The 16,430-nt window shown below is 44.4% G+C and overlaps 1 protein-coding gene across 1 annotated transcript in view; it reads left to right on the forward strand.

The window, feature by feature from the left end:
- The window catches only part of LOC137422414 (teneurin-3), a 419,444-nt gene that overhangs the window by 90,474 nt on the left and 312,540 nt on the right, over nt 1-16,430 (forward strand). The window contains exon 2 of the mRNA XM_078772563.1: nt 5,635-5,956. Within this exon, the coding sequence (XP_078628689.1) occupies nt 5,686-5,956 (271 nt within the window). The 5' untranslated portion in view covers nt 5,635-5,685. The remainder of the gene's footprint in view (nt 1-5,634; nt 5,957-16,430) is intronic.

The following is a 16,430-nucleotide window of genomic DNA, read 5'->3' on the forward strand; positions in this document are numbered from 1 at the left end:
ACGTGGTGGTGAGGTGTTTTGAATTACGTGTTGGTGAGGCGTTTTGAATTACTTAGTGGTGAGGTGATGAATTACGTGGTGGTGAGGTGTTTTTGATTTTGTGGCTGTGTGGTGTTTTTAATTTCGTGTTTCGTGGCTGTGAGGTGTTTTTAATTTCGTGGTGGTGAGGTGTTTTTAATTTCGTGGTTAATATGAAGTGTTTTTATTACGTGTTTTATGGCGGTGACGTGTTTCAATTTCGTGGCTGTGAGGTGTTTTTAATTTCGTGGTTATGAAGTGTTTTTATTACGTGTTTTATGGCGGTGACGTGTTTTCAATTTCGTGGCTGTGAGGTGTTTCAATTTCGTGGTGGTGAGGTGTTTTTAATTTCGTGGCTGTGAGGTGTTTTTAATTTCGTGGCTGTGAGGTGTTTCAATTTTGTGGTGGTGAGGTGTTTTCAATTTCGTGGTGGTGAGGTGTTTTTAATTTCGTGGCTGCGAGGTGTTTTCAATTTCGTGGTGGTGAGGTGTTTTTAATTTTGTGGCTGTGAGGTGTTTTTATTACGTGTTTTATGGCTGTGAGGTGTTTTTAATTTCGTGGTGGTGAGGTGTTTTTATTACGTGTTTTATGGCTGTGAGGTGTTTTTATTACGTGTTTTATGTCTGTGACGTGTTTTCAATTTCTGGTGGTGAGGTGTTTTTAGTTTCGTGGCTGTGAGGTGTTTTTAATTTCGTGGCTGTAAGGTGTTTTTATTACGTGTTTTATGGCTGTGAGGTGTTTTTAATTTCGTAGCTGTGAGGTGTTTTCAATTTCGTGATGGTGAGGTGTTTTTAATTTCGTGGCTGTGAGGTGTTTTTAATTTCGTGGCTGTAAGGTGTTTTTATTACGTGTTTTATGGCTGTGAGGTGTTTTTAATTTCGTGGTTGTGAGGTGTTTTTATTATGTGTTTTATGGCTGTGAGGTGTTTTTAGTTTCGTGGCTGTGAGGTGTTTTCAATTTCGTGGTGGTGAGGTGTTTTTATTACGTGTTTTATGTCTGTGACGTGTTTTCAATTTCGTGGTGGTGTGTTTTTAGTTTCGTGGCTGTGAGGTGTTTTTAATTTTGTGGTGGTGAGGTGTTTTTATTACGTGTTTTATGGCTGTGCAGTGTTTTTAATTTCGTGTTGGTGAGGTGTTTTTAATTTTGTGGTGGTGAGGTGTTTTTATTCCGTGTTTTATGGCTGTGAGGTGTTTTCAATTTTGTGGTGGTGAGGTGTTTTTATTACGTGTTTTATGGCTGTGAGGTGTTTTCAATTTCGTGTTGCTGAGGTGTTTTTAATTTTGTGGTGGTGAGGTGTTTTTAATTCGTGGTGGTGAGGTGTTTTTAATTTCGCGTTGGTGAGGTGTTTTTAATTTCGCGTTGGTGAGGTGTTTTTAATTTCGCGTTGGTGAGGTGTTTTTAATTTCGGACAAGATGGAGTTTGCCGACCGGTTTAGCAATCCGGAATCCGAGCCGTTAGCAATGGACTAAACCCGATTAAAAGCGGTTCGGCCAAAATCACGCCACAGGTACTCAATTGGGAAAAGACAAAGACGATCGGACGAGAGGAAGCAAAGAATACGAAAGGTATAGGAAGAACAAATATGATTTATTACTATCTACAAGAGGAAACGAAAGAAGGGAATATACAACGAGAGGAAATAAAAGGACATAGGGCGTACACGACAAAGGGAATTGCAGGCAGGGATGCGCCAGGGAGTGAATGGTTCAGGCCGATGGTAAGGATGCGCCAGGGAGAGAAGGGTCCAGGCAGCGGTAAGCGTTGAGGTTCATGCTCCGGGCTCGAAGCGAACAGCAGCCGGCAGCTCCGCGTCTCAACAACCCGCGACAATAGGGCCCTAGAGGGTCTCGGTCTATTGCCGCAATACGAGCACCCCCTCACATCTCTCTCTTCTCTGGTTCGGCTGGATCACTCATCTGCCCTCAAGCAGTCCCCCGCAGTCGCTTTTATCACTCGTGGCCGTATCAAGCCACGGGCTGCGAGGGCACGCCTACCGGGTCGCTCACCGCGGTGCTGGTTGGCTGGTTAGGGCTGGCTGACTCCACCTCCGATGACGAGTTGATGCCACGCCCGTGATCCGGCGGCTCCTCCCTCTTTTTCCTGTTCTTGGCCTCGTGCTCAATGGAGTTTTGGCTGATGCCAACGACGTACCACAATTTGGAGAGGGAGAGCAAATGGATCGAATGGGGCCTATCTTATTTGATTAATGCAACGTAGAGTCAAACTATTGGAAACACAGCCTTACCTGAAACACATAATAATGAAATAACTATGAAGAGGGCCTATGGTTCGTTACGTGTTGCGATGTGGACTAACTAGGGGACGACCTTTGACCTTGACAATGAATGGAGGTATTTACACAAATAATTATTTACAAAGGGTATATTACAACAATTTACAAGTGCAGGGTTCTCAAAACCCCAACAATATATATATATATATATATATATACGTACACTACTTGTGGACAGAAATCAATGCGACAACGTTTTAAAATGTAAAATGAAATACAATTACAATAGAGGAATTCAAAATATTCCTGCTGGTAGATTTAGCTTTACTTTGACAGAGACAAGCAAGACATCTCTTTTGGATATAAAAAAATTAATTAAACTCCATATATATCGGTCAAAGCAACTCACACCTTGAGTCGGTGTTTTAATTCAAAGTTATAATTACATGTTGAATTTTGGTTTAAGGAGCATCACAATTGAGTTGGTTCTGTACGGATGCTAAAATCAATGGTCGAGCAAAAGCATCAAATGAATTTGTGACATTTATTGGTATTACTGCCAAACCACGTGACCGATTATGTCATAATTATCAAACTATATAAGACTGGTGCTGGATTAACAGTTAATGTTTGAGATCGGCAAGGTTCTGAGTTGAAGCCCCTGTCGTACTGTCGAAGTAACACCAGGTGGGCTGACTCAGCCTGTCTCATCCTTCGGAGGTCGGTAAAATGACTGGGAATGGGGGCACTGCCGTGCTCCCAGCAATGATGCAACCAGCAGCCAGCCACCATCTGTATGAACCACCTTTAGAGGCCATTTTTCCCCGCAGTGCGGGGGTTGGCTTTTTTCGGGCACCTTGGTCCCCTTTTTGAAGCAATGTTTTATCGCTGGATGCCCTACCTGCCGCCAACCCTGTTAGTCACCTCTTGCGACACACAGGGTACTGGTACTCAATTTGCCGACCTCTGAAGGATGACAGGCTGAGTCAACCCCTCTGGCGTTAATTCAGCGATCGCCCGGGATTTGAACCCAGGATCCTCGGATCCCAAGCCGGCACCTTAACCGCTAAGCCAACACCAGGCATAGCCACCAGCTGTATATGAAATAATAATAGTCAAACTACGGTAAACCCTTAAATATCGTGGCGGTTACGTTCCCGGAAAATTCCGTGACATTCAAAACCATGATAGATGAAACAATTTTTAATGGGAATAAGGGGGTTAGGTTCCTGGGTTTCGAGAAAATATAAAGGGAGGTCGGCAGCAGCCAAAAATCAACATATCACAATTTAAACAAGAAAGAGCAATCAGAGATTGCAAACCCTCACCAGGATGTATTTTCAGTGGTTTTTAAGGCTTTTGTGTTAAAACAAATATGGCGGCCGAATCATGTGACCAATGACGTCATCATTTATTTATTTTTTCTCCACCAATTTATGCTGACATGACGCTCAATAAATTTCATCTTGATCGGATGAAGTTTTGTACTTGTCGAATTATGATGTCATAATAGAGGCACCTATGATATCAGCATTAACATATTTTATTCCCCATGGAGAGTTCTTTACAATGAGCCATGTCTCAATTTTTCTATGCAGCGCTTTCGGAGACAGAGAGGTGCAACGTTTTTCGGGTTTTCCAAGATGGCGGCCTAACCACGTGACCTATGACGTCATAATTATCATTAAAAAATTCTACAGGTGGAGTTGCACCTATGGCGAAAATGTCCTGTTGATCGGACCAACGGTTGCAGAGAAAATCATATTTATTCTGTGCAGACAAACAAACAGACAGACAGACAGACAAACGGACTCAAATGCAATACCCTCTCCTCAGGCTAGGGTAATAAACATCATAATTTAAATAAAAATGTAAAATAAATGTAAATCGGCTTTACAATGAAGTCTCCTGCTGCGTTGAAGCAGAGTTCAAAAGTGATTAAACTTGCCCTCTTGCCCCCACCATTCCTCCCATATTAATCACTAAAATCGTTTTCCTTTGTAATCCATCGATGTGACTTTTATAAATCATTCTGCAGCTCCGTAAACCAGCGAAATAAATACAATTTAAAGAGTCGCTTTTGTCTGTCGTTTTTCACTTCGGTGCCATTCCATCATTAACGGTGTCTGAATTCCTCATGTTGCGAGATAACCAACACAGCTCAGCTCAAAAACCGAGATTGGTCGAAATTCAGTCTCGCGATACCCCGATTGGTGCATAAAGAGATTGCCTGAGATAGGTAAAAACCGCGATATTCAAGGGTTTATGCACCAAGGGTAGTGGATATGTAAAGTATCACATTGATGGGTTAAGCAATTTCAGAGGAATATATTTTTTAATATTTACCTTGAAACCAATATGGCTGCCACATGACATGACCGATGACATTCTGGTTGTTAAACTTTTATCCCCATGGCTAGTTCATGATGTACTTAAAGTTTTGCACCGATATAGGTTAAGCCGAGGGGCGGCTTGGGCCCCGGTACAACTGCGCGCATTTATAAAACGTGCTTCTAGTTATTATTATTATTATTAAAACGTGCTTCTAGTTATTATTATTATTATCTATATAATAATAGTGTAAGGACTCGACTTTGTTATCCCTTTTACGCCGCACCCTGTGACCCGATGCCCACGGCACTAATGGATTTACGATCTACGAACCGCGCTCTTTGTTTATCATGTACAGACATACTCGAAAAATCTGAATTAGCCGACGTTGGGGCCCAAAAGCATCCGATTAACTGCCGATACGACGCCATCTTACGACGCCATCGTATTGGCGTTTGCTGGGCGAAGGCGAAGCAAGCCGTCCGCTGATTGGACAATCCAGAGCATGCATTTGTGCCGGTGTCGGCGATCGTTGTTCATATACGCACTCTTCATTCTCATCTTTCTTCCTAACTCTTACTCGGACAAGCAAATCCCCTATGCCATCCATAATGGTACACTCTATCCATACACCACATCCTCCCTTCCGTGGATGTTCCACGGGTTTCGGCTAGTTATTATTATTATTATTAAAACGTGCTTCTAGTTATTATTATTATTATTATTATTATTATTATTATTATTATAATGATTAATGTGTGCCCCTTTTCGTTCTGTTCTGTTCCGTGAATTTATTACGGCTCATTTATTTTAAGCCTTCAGCAAGGCATGTCTAATAGACCAATTTTGTTTTTTTTACTTTTATTTTTTTCCATCCGAAAGTAGTTTTAAAACATGATGAACTGTTTTTTTCTCTTCTCTAAAACAGTATATTTCAGATGTCTCTAAAACAGTATATTTCAGATTTAACACTTACTGTTGCTTTGTATTTCTATTCATTGTGAATGTTAAAAGGCATACCCCTAACTGAGCTACATCCTGCACTCCTTAGAGCTTGTTGAATGGCCAGCGCTGGGTCTTGTGATCAAAAGCAGCAACAGTGATGGAGGTGAAGGACACTCCCACATTTAGCTCTCTGGGTGGAAGTCATCGTGGAAAACAGCTGCATTACCTATCTTCGTCTGTGGAAAGTGACGACTACCATGCACCACCTCCTTTGCTACCTTCACGAGTTTGTGGGACAATGGCACTACCGCACAAGTCCTACAGCTCCAGCGAGACCCTGAAAGCATTTGATCATGACAGTCATTTGTTGTACGAGAGGACGGAGCAGGAGCATGCTCCGCTCGAAGGGATGGAATTCCCAACAAAAGGTATGACCGACATTGGGAACAATCTCTCTTGAATTGTGCGCACCAGATTAACTCTGGCCCTGAAAGCAATCAAGGTAAGCATGGCTAATATTGGGTCATCTAAGCATGCTGATGATGAGTCAAATTACATTCTTGTCCAGCCTGGGCTTCATCAAATGGTTTAAAAGATATAAAACAAGTATAGTAAGATACATTCAAAGTACACCGCCCCATACCAATGAAATAAATTGGTATGTTTTGTTTGTTTGAAATTTGAAAAAAAAATTGTTTTGAAATTCCTGTGCAATGATTTGAAAAACTGTTTTATTTTTAACATTTTGATGCCATGTTGAGCCTTTTTCACAATAAACTCATGGTCATGGGTTTTTGGTACACGCTCAATGTGGTTTCGGAACGTATCCACCATTTTGACTGAAATTCTCCACTTGGCATCTATCTATAATTCCACTAATCTCTGTCTGTGTGTGTGTGTGTGTGTGTATGCGACCGCTGTTTCTCGACAACTACCGGTCCGATATACTTGAAACTTGCCAGGTATATTGCTGGGGACCCGAGGATGTGCCTTTTCAAGGTTTCATATTAATCGGACAATTACTTACCGAGCTATGTCCAAAAAACGATTCAACCAATCAGAGAGCAGCGAGCTATCGCGTGTGCCGAACGTGGCGAACACACTCTGCCTCGGACGGCACATTTGAGAGCGTATTCATTTATTTCACGTTGGCAAACTATGTTGCCGCTATGTTGGCGTTAAACTATGTTTTAAAACTAATTAAAACCATTTCATGTAAATAGAGGGGGGGGGGGGGGGGGGGATTGTCACTGTACTCGCAAGCCGTTCGCCGTTCGCTTTGGCGTTGCGAATGGACCAAAACATTTCATGGACCAAACCATTTCATGTAAAGCGTTCGCCGTTCGCTTTGGCGTTGCGAATGGACCAAAACATTTCATGGACCAAACCATTTCATGTAAATAGAGGGGGGGGGGGGGGGATATAATTTTAGATATATATATAGTACGGGCATGCCCTAGTTTTCTTTAATGGCAAAAAGGTGTTTCTAGCCCTACGTTTACCCATTTAAAATGTGTGGTAGGAAGATAGCTCCGAAAAAATTCGACCGTAACACATTCCTTGCCAAGTTTCCTGGGAATCCAATCATCGGTTTCAATGAATTTTAAAATGTTACCTAATGGATGACACGCCATGTCATAAGCTCTCGAGAAGAGTTTCAGGTTTGCGAAAAAATATATCAGAACACATACAATTGCTCCATCGGTTTTAACCTCATGTGCAAGTTGACATGACTTTGTGTTTAATTTTACATATGGGCATCTTGCTTCACCTCGTTCTGTCAGTACCAACAACCTCCTTCACCCCAGTCGCCCGTACCCCTACCATCCTCTCCCTGCCGTCTGGAGCCATCACCCTTCTTTTAATCGATTATCCTCTATATTTCTCTCCCCGCCAAAAACAAACTTTGCTGAAAGGCCTGCCTTGTTTATAATGAATGAATGAATGATCGTTTTAAGGCCATTTTCCCCGCTAGAGCGGGGGTTAGCCTTGCGGGCCCCATGACAATCATGGTTCCCTGTTTGAGGCAATGTTTTTTATGGCCAGATGCCCTTCCTGACGCCAACTAGTCCATGGGCTGAGTAGGGTTTACATGCACCCCCCCCCCCCCCACAACTTAACTTCCCGGGTATGTCCATGTACCCCCCACCCTAGGGGTTAGGAAAAACCATGTTAACAGAAAAAAAAACTCATTCCCAAGGTACCTCCTACGCATATTTTGATGTTACCCCCCCTGTGTCAGTGATTTCCGAAAATTAGGGGTAGGCGAAATTTAAATGGCCATAACTTTTTACCTACTCATCCTATGGTTGCATATGACCCCTTAAAATGTTTGTCCTGGGACACTCTTTACAATGATATGTGTTATATGCAAATGAGGTCACTACTGAGGTCACCAGAGGTCAAACTATGAGGGAATTAGTTTTTTTCCTGTTAACATGGTTTTTCCTAACCCCTAAGGTGGGGGGTACATGGACATACCCAGGAAGTTAAGTTGTGGGGGGGGGGGGGGCTGCATGTAAACCCTACTCAGCCCACAGACTAAACCCTTCATCGCCTCTTACGATGCGCAGGGATACGGTGTACCTATTCTAAACCGGGGTACACACCATGATCATTCATCCCAGCAAGCTGGTACTCAATTTGCCGACCTTGGAAGGAGATGACAGGCTGAGTCAACCCCCCTGGCGTTAATTCAGCGATCGATCGGGATTCGAACCCAGGATCCGAGGATCCCAAGCTGACACCCTAACCGCTAAGCCAACACCAGGCTTGTTTAATGATCGAATTAAAATCGGCTATCATTTGAGCTGAAACAACATTTGAGCAGTTCGATATCGGCAGCTCGGTATTCGGCCTGAATTAACATCGGTTCGGTATTCGGCCTGAATTAACATCTGCTCGTTATTCGGCCTGAATTAACATCAGCTCGGTATTCGGCCTGAATTAACATCGGTTCGGTATTCGGCCTGAATTAACATCTGCTCGTTGTTCGGCCTGAATTAACATCAGTTCGGTATTCAGGCCTGAATTAACATCTGCTCGTTATTCGGCCTGAATTAACATCAGTTCGGTATTCGGCCTGAATTAACATTGGTTCGGTATTCGACCTGAATTAACATCTGCTCGGTATTCGGCCTGAATTAACATCGGTTCGGTATTCGACCTGAATTAACATCAGTTCGGTATTCGGCCTGAATTAACATCGGTTCGGTATTCGACCTGAATTAACATCTGCTCGGTATTCGGCCTGAATTAACATCAGCTCGGTATTCAGGCCTGCATTAACATCAGTTCGGTATTCGGCCTGAATTAACATCGGTTCGGTATTCGGCCTGAATTAACATCGGTTCGGTATTCGGCCTGAATTAACATCTGCTCGTTATTCGGCCTGAATTAACATCAGCTCGTTATTCGGCCTGAATTAACATCTGCTCGTTATTCGGCCTGAATTAACATCAGTTCGGTATTCGGCCTGAATTAACATTGGTTCGGTATTCGACCTGAATTAACATCTGCTCGGTATTCGGCCTGAATTAACACCGGTTCGGTATTCGGCCTGAATTAACATCGGTTCGGTATTCGACCTGAATTAACATCTGCTCGGTATTTGGCCTGAATTAACATCAGTTCGGTATTCGGCCTGAATTAACATCGGTTCGGTATTCGACCTGAATTAACATCTGCTCGGTATTCGGCCTGAATTAACATCAGCTCGATATTCGGCCTGAAATAACATCGGCTCAGTATTCGGCCTGAATTAACATCGGCTCGGTATTCGGCCTGAATCAACATCTGCTCGGTATTCGGCCTGAATTAACATCTGCTCGGTATTCGGCCTGAATCAACATCTGCTCGGTATTCGGCCTGAATTAACATCTGCTCGGTATTCGGCCTGAATCAACATCTGCTCGCGGTATTCGACCTGAATTAACATCGGCTCGGTATTCGGCCTGAATTAACATCGGTTCGGTATTCGGCCTGAATTATCATCGGCTCGGTATTCGGCCTGAATTAACATCGGCTCGGTATTCGGCTGATGATATTGATGCTGATGATGATGATGATGATGATGATGATGCTGCTGCTGATGATGCTGATGTTCATGATGTTGATAATGATGATGAGGCTGATGCTGCTGATGTTGATGATGATGATGTTGATGATGTTGCTGCTGATGATGCTGATGGTGATGCTGCTGCTGCTGATGCTGATGTTGCTGATGTTGATGCTGCTGCTGCTGATAATGCTGCTGCTGATAATGCTGCTGCTGATGATGATGAGGCTGATGATGATGAGGCGGATGATGCTGCTGATGATAATGATGATGATGATGAGTGTATTTCCTCTTCTTTCTACACTACTACCAAATCTCTCCGAGAGTTGTTGAAGTTGAATTTTCATGATTTTATGATCTTACTGTGGCCGTAAATACTCACTTTAAATGAAGGCAGTAAGCACAGTTTGGGAATGTAATGGCTTATGTTTGGACTATAACTGCGACCACCATCATGTACTTGTTTTACATCTAACGCATATCCAATAACTGCTGTTTAGCCAAAACAAATTGCCTCGAACGCCATGTTGGTATATCACTGCCCCAAGTGTTATTCCCCAAGAAGTTATGATGATGACATAAGATGTTCGTCACATCGACGCTTGGAATTGTTGACATTATTATTCAAATATTATTACATATTGTTGAAATCTTTCTTAGTTTAGAGCTGATAACTTTTGGCGAAAGAGATAACTAACTGACATATATGACTATCTCCAAACTCCCTTGCATTTCCGAGTTAGTGAATAATCACAAAAACCCCCTTTGCTATTGTCACGTGACTCAGGGTCGAGATGGCCCACGAGGTGTCGTGTCGGATGGCTAAGTCACACCTCTTAAGGAAAGCACACCAAACCTACGGGCGTCATGCTCATTAGCAAGGATCCAATTAATGACTTGGGGAAAAACTGAGTTACTTCGAGGCTGAACGAGCACACACGGAGGGGAGAGAGCACCTTGTCATATACTCATTGTAAGCGCTGCACGTAGGCTGCAGTAGGCCGTAATGGAGTTCTTTGTGTGTACAGAGAGTAGGGAAGGTTCGAAGGTAAACAGTTGGGGAAACTGGAGTGTGTTAGGACATTCCTTCTAGCAACGATTCCAGGTGTTGATTTATTATGTCTCCCAGATGATATTGCCAGAGTCTAAAGAATTGCCCAGGATTGGAGGGATAGGAAGGCCCGCATTATCACGAGCAGATCGATGCTGTTTTCTCACTGCTTCTCCACATACCAAACATCTTCTCGTGTGTGTGTGTGTGTGTGTGTGTGTGTGTGTGTGTGTGTGTGTGTGTGTGTGTGTGTGTGTGTGTGTGTGTGTGTGTGTGTGTGTGTGTGTGTGTGTCATTGGTTGTTATCTGGTTTCATAAGGTGGAACGTCGCCCTCCCAGGTCTCGATGTAACCACCTTCGTGTGTGTGCGTGCATGCGTGCGTACTTATCATCATACTAAAATACGTCATTTGGTGTCTGTCTGTCTGTCTGTCTGATTAATTTTTGACGTCAATACATTCCGTAGTTACTTATCCAATCTCAACCAAACTTGACAGGATGACTAAGGGTTAAATAATGAAGGTTGTGGCACGTTCATTTGCTCCCCTCCCCAAGGGGGTTTTCTCCCCCGAGCGGGTTTTCCTCACCATTTCCGTCAATGGGGTTGCATGTTGAGGTGTATATAAATGTAAAATTAGCTTCATCGTGGCGTTTTTCCAAAGACGCCTTTAATATCAAAAAATTAATGATAATCGCATATTATTAATGTTATTACAAAACAATATTAATACTAACAAGTCAGGAGACGGCGATGGTTCACGAGCGAGCGGTATTCAATGACAAAAGAAGGACTATCAAGTCATTCGTCACGATCATCGACGATTGATGCATTAAATCGGGACCATAATCAGTTATGAGGTTAGTTAGCTACACAATACCGAAAATTCGGTTTGATGCCGACAACTTTGAAAATTTGACCTTTGTGACCTTCAATGGTCGAAGATTCTGAAATTTGTTGGAACACTTGTATTTCATGATGTATGTGATAATATAAGATCATGTATGACATTTCACCCTATCAGGAAGTGAACAATGTAATAAAGCCATCAAAAATCAACTTTTCTAAATTTTGTGACCTTGTGACCTTGACCTTGGGGCAAAAATGAAAAATCGAGCTTCATGGGGCTAGACACATGACATTGGCCTAACCAAATACCGAAACCCCTGTCAGATTCCACCAACTCCCTCGGAGAAGATGTAGCATGAACTTGATTACCCCCTAAAAAGACATCTTTTTCGGGCGTGGCTGCGCCCACAATGGGCACAATATGCCCACTCTAGGCAGGACACAACTAGATCATGATATCAACCGCCCACCCAAGTTTCATCAAGATCAGATGATATCATCGGGTAGTTATGGTGCGGACAGACAGACAGACAGACAGATGCACACCCATGACGAATATAGTGGTCACTTGATAACTCGTGAACCAATAATGTCCCGCTTCCCCCAAGGCGTTTTTCCTGCAGTTATAACGTGTATAAATAGCTTATAGTTGTAATGGCGTTTCCGTGGGAGCAACGGCTTCAACAGGAAGTAAAAATATTATAAACCAAAAACACATATGCTTAGCTTTTAAAACAGTCGCTAATGCTCTTTATAACACTAAAATAAATGAAGAAATTTGGAGGAATCCCGACATCTGTGAAGTAAGGTTTACTTACAGAACTGAGCGAAGATCTACTGTACTCTATATAACCTACAAATGTTGGGTTAATAACATGGCCCTTTCTGCCGCTACCATGGCATTTTTCGTAGCACACTTTTAAAACTCGCTCCTGCTGTTTGATACGAAACAGAAAGGAAGGAAGACCGGGTTGTGCTCCGTTACCAAGCAGCACTTGCCAAGCCAGCCGTTCCTTAACGGTTTTGAATGGAGTGCTTGCTCGAATGCTTAAACCACTTGGCGATCTCTCCACAAGAAATTTGGTAAATGAACACCACGACCACGTGTTTCACCCCCATACCCCCAGATAGTTTTTACTGTTCAATTTTAAAATGTTTAAACTTTCCCCTGAAGTGATGTATTCTGTCGTATATTATAACACCTTTTTCCTTTTCTTCTTTAAAAGGGTGCTTTCGACTTGCTCACCAAATCTATTCATTCCAAAAAAAAATTCCATCTCTTACAGTTCCTCTTTCCGACATTCCCTTAACTCACTGGCACTCCTTCCCCCCCCCCCCCCCCCTCTCCAGGGTCCTTAAACGTATCTTTGATTTGAAGGTCACAAGAAACTCATTTTGCAATAAATGTTCGTTTCTCATTAATCGTACAACACTTTCTGGAATCCAAACTCAACCCTCCCCTCCAAATCTTCCCCATCACCCATCCCCTCCTAAACTCCCCCCACACCCTCCCCTCCTAGACTCCCCCTCACCCTCCCCTCCTAAACTCCCCCCTCCCATCCTAAACTCCCCCCTCCCATCCTAAACTCCCCCCTCACCCCTCCCCTCCAAATCTCCCCCATCTCCCATCCCTTTCAATTCCCCCCCATTGCCCCTTCCCTCCTAAACTCCCCCCTAACCCCTCCCCTCATAAACTCCCCCCTCGCTCCTCCATTTCAAATCTCCCCCCTTGCCCCTTCCCTCCTAAACTCCCCCCGCACCCTTCCCCTCCTAGACTCCCCCTCGCCCCTCCCCTCCTAAACTTCCCCCTCACCCCTCCCCTCCTAAACTCCCCCCTCACCCCTCCCCTCCAAATCTCCCATCCCTTTCAAATCCCCCCCTTTGCCCCTTTCCTCCTAAACTCCCTCCTAACCCCTCCCCTCAAAAACGTCCTTCTTGCCCCTCCCCTTCAAATCTCCCCACCCTCATTTCTTCTCCATTTCCCTCCTCTCACCCCTCCTCAAAGCATCCTCCTCGCTTCTTCCCCCTTCCAACTCTCACCTCCATCTCCCCCAACCTTCTGCCTCAGTCTGCTCCCTCCTCAAATAACACCTCACTGTGCCTCACCCAATCACCATCAAATCTTTTGTCTGCCCCATCTTTCCCTTTCTCCTAGCTATTCTGAAATATCTGACACACTTTCAATAGCTCTCTCTACCTCTTCCACCACTTCCACATCTTACCCTACCCCTCCCCCCCTGTTCTGTATCCGATGCTCCCCCTTCCTCTTCATTAACGGTATGGACCTCAAACATCCGGGGCCTGCGCTCAAACTTGACCGATCTCTCGATACAGGTTGCTTCTGACAAACCAGACTTGATCTGCTTAACAGAAACTTTCCTCCTTCATGATGTCTCTGATTCCTTAATATCTCTCCCGGGCTACTCCCTCCTCCGGTATGATAGACCTGAGCCTCGTCCTGGAGGTGGGGTTGCTATCTTTATCAAAAACTGTCTTCCCCTCACTCGCTCTGCACTGCCCTCTCTCCACCTCACCCCCAGGAATACCGATGGCTACGGCTTCCCCTTCGCTCCCACCTTTTGTTCAAATGTGTGTTGTACCGTCCACCAAACAGTGATGACTCCATCTACATGTCGCTGTCTGATAATATGGACCAACTTCTATCTACTCATCCCAACTCTCTCTTCCTCATATGTGGTGATTTCAATTGTCACCATGCCATTTGGCTGGGAGTGTGTACCTCTCTCACCAGCCATGGCTCCTCAGCAAAGGACTTCTGCGACTCACTGGGTCTGACAGAATCTGTCAATTTCCCGACCCGGATCTCAGTCAACGGAGCATCTTCTCTAATAGACTTGGTTATGACTAACTTCCTTGCAAATGTCTGCTGCTCTTCTTCTGCTCCAATCGGCTCATCTTGTGGTGAGGCTGTCTTGTGGTGGGGTCTCGCGAGATCTCGGAGACGGTGGGAGGGATTTTCGAAGCTCCACACGGTCTCCACGTTTTTCGAAGTTAAGTCTGTTCACAATTGTATTTTGTCGAAACTGTATTTATCTTTCGGTGTGTGAAGTTATTGTGTGCAACTTTGGTTGTTTCTCGGTGTTTATTTTTCATAAATTGATCGTCTGTGTGCCGTGTCGTGTCTTGAGGCCTTGTACAGTGTGCACTGTACAACCTTGAGGCTTTGTTTTTCTCTCAGCGGTCCGTCGTTTGTGATCCAATAACTTTCGTTCTCTGTATTCCCAGGCTTTTCACCCATAGCCTACTTCCTTGTGTAAATCTCAACTCAAAAAAAAAAAAAAAAAAAAAAACATTTCCTTCTCTGTTCTCATTCGTTTATTCATTCTTATTCGTTCGTTCGTTCTTCGACCACGTGTTTCTCCCCCATTTCCCCAGATAGTTTTCACTCATTAACCTTCAATGTTTACACTTTCCCCTCAAGTTATGTATTCCGTCATATTTTATAACACCTTTTTCTTCTTCTTCTTTAAAAGGCTGCTTTCGACTTGCTCACCAAATCAATTCATCCCAAAAAAAATATCCATCTCCTATAGTGCCTTTTTTCTACATTCCCTAAACTCTCCTGCACTCCATCCTCCATCCAGCGTCCTTAAACGTATTTTTAACTCGAAGGTCACAAGAAACTCATTTTGCAATAAATGTTCGTTTCCCATAAATCGTACACTTTCAAAAATCCAATCTCACCCCTCCCCTCCAAATCTTCCCCATAACCCCTCCCCTCCAAATCTTCCCCATAACCCCTCCCCTCCAAATCTTCCCCATCACCCCTCCCCTCCAAATCTTCCCCATCACCCATCCCTTTCAAATCTCCCCCCTTGCCCCCTCCCTCCTAAACTATCCCCTCACCCCTCCCCGCCAAGACGCCCCCTCGCCCCTCCCCTCCTAGACTCCTGCCTCACCCCTCCCCTCCAAATCTCCCCCATATCCCATCCCTTTCAAATCCCTCCCCTTGTCCCTTCCCTCCCAAACTCCCCCCTCACCCCTCCCCTTCAAATCTCCCCACCCTCATTGCTTCTCAATTTCCCCCCTCTCACTCCCCCTCCTCAAAGCGTCCTCCCCGCTTCTTCCCCCTTCAAACTCTCACCTCCATCTCCCCCAACCTTCTGCCTCGCTTTTCCCCCTCCTCAAATAACACCTCATTGTGGCTCACCCAATCACCATCAAACCTTTTGTCCGCCCCATCCTTCCCTTTCTCCGAGCTATTCTGAAATCTCTGACACACCTTCAACAGCTCTCCCTATCTCTTCCACCTCTTCCACATCTTACCCTACCCCTCCTCCCCCCTGTTCTGTATCTGATGCTCCCCCTTCCTCTTCATTAACGGTATGGACCTCAAACATCCGGGGCCTTCGTTCAAACTTAACTGATCTCTCCATACAGGTTGCTTCTGTCAAACCAGACGTGATCTGCTTAACAGAAACTTTCCTCCTTTATGATGTCTCTGATTCCATAGTATCTCTCCCGGGCTACTCCCTCCTCCGGTATGATAGACCTGAGCCTCGTCCTGGAGGCGGGGTTGCTATCTTTATCAAAAACTCTCTTCCTCACTCGCCCTGCACTGCACTCTCTCCACCTCACCCCCAGGAATACCTCTGGCTACGGCTTCCCCTTCGCTCCCACCTCTTGTTCATATGTGTGTTGTACCGTCCACCAAACAGTGATGACTCCATCTACATCTCGCTGTCTGATGATATGGACCAACTTCTATCTACTCATCCCAACTCTCTCTTCCTCATATGTGGTGATTTCAATTGTCACCATGCCAGTTGGCTGGGTGTGGGTACCTCTCTCACCAGCCATGGCTCTTCAGCAAAGGACTTCTGCGACTCACTGGGACTGACACAATCTGTCAATTTCCCGACCCGGATCTCAGTCAACGGAACATCTTCTCTTCTGGACTTGGTTATGACTAACTTCCCTGAAAAT

Source organism: Myxine glutinosa, chromosome 2 (assembly GCF_964187855.1).
Source record: "Myxine glutinosa chromosome 2, kmMyxGlut1.1, whole genome shotgun sequence".
In the NCBI taxonomy this organism is placed as follows: domain Eukaryota; kingdom Metazoa; phylum Chordata; class Myxini; order Myxiniformes; family Myxinidae; genus Myxine; species Myxine glutinosa.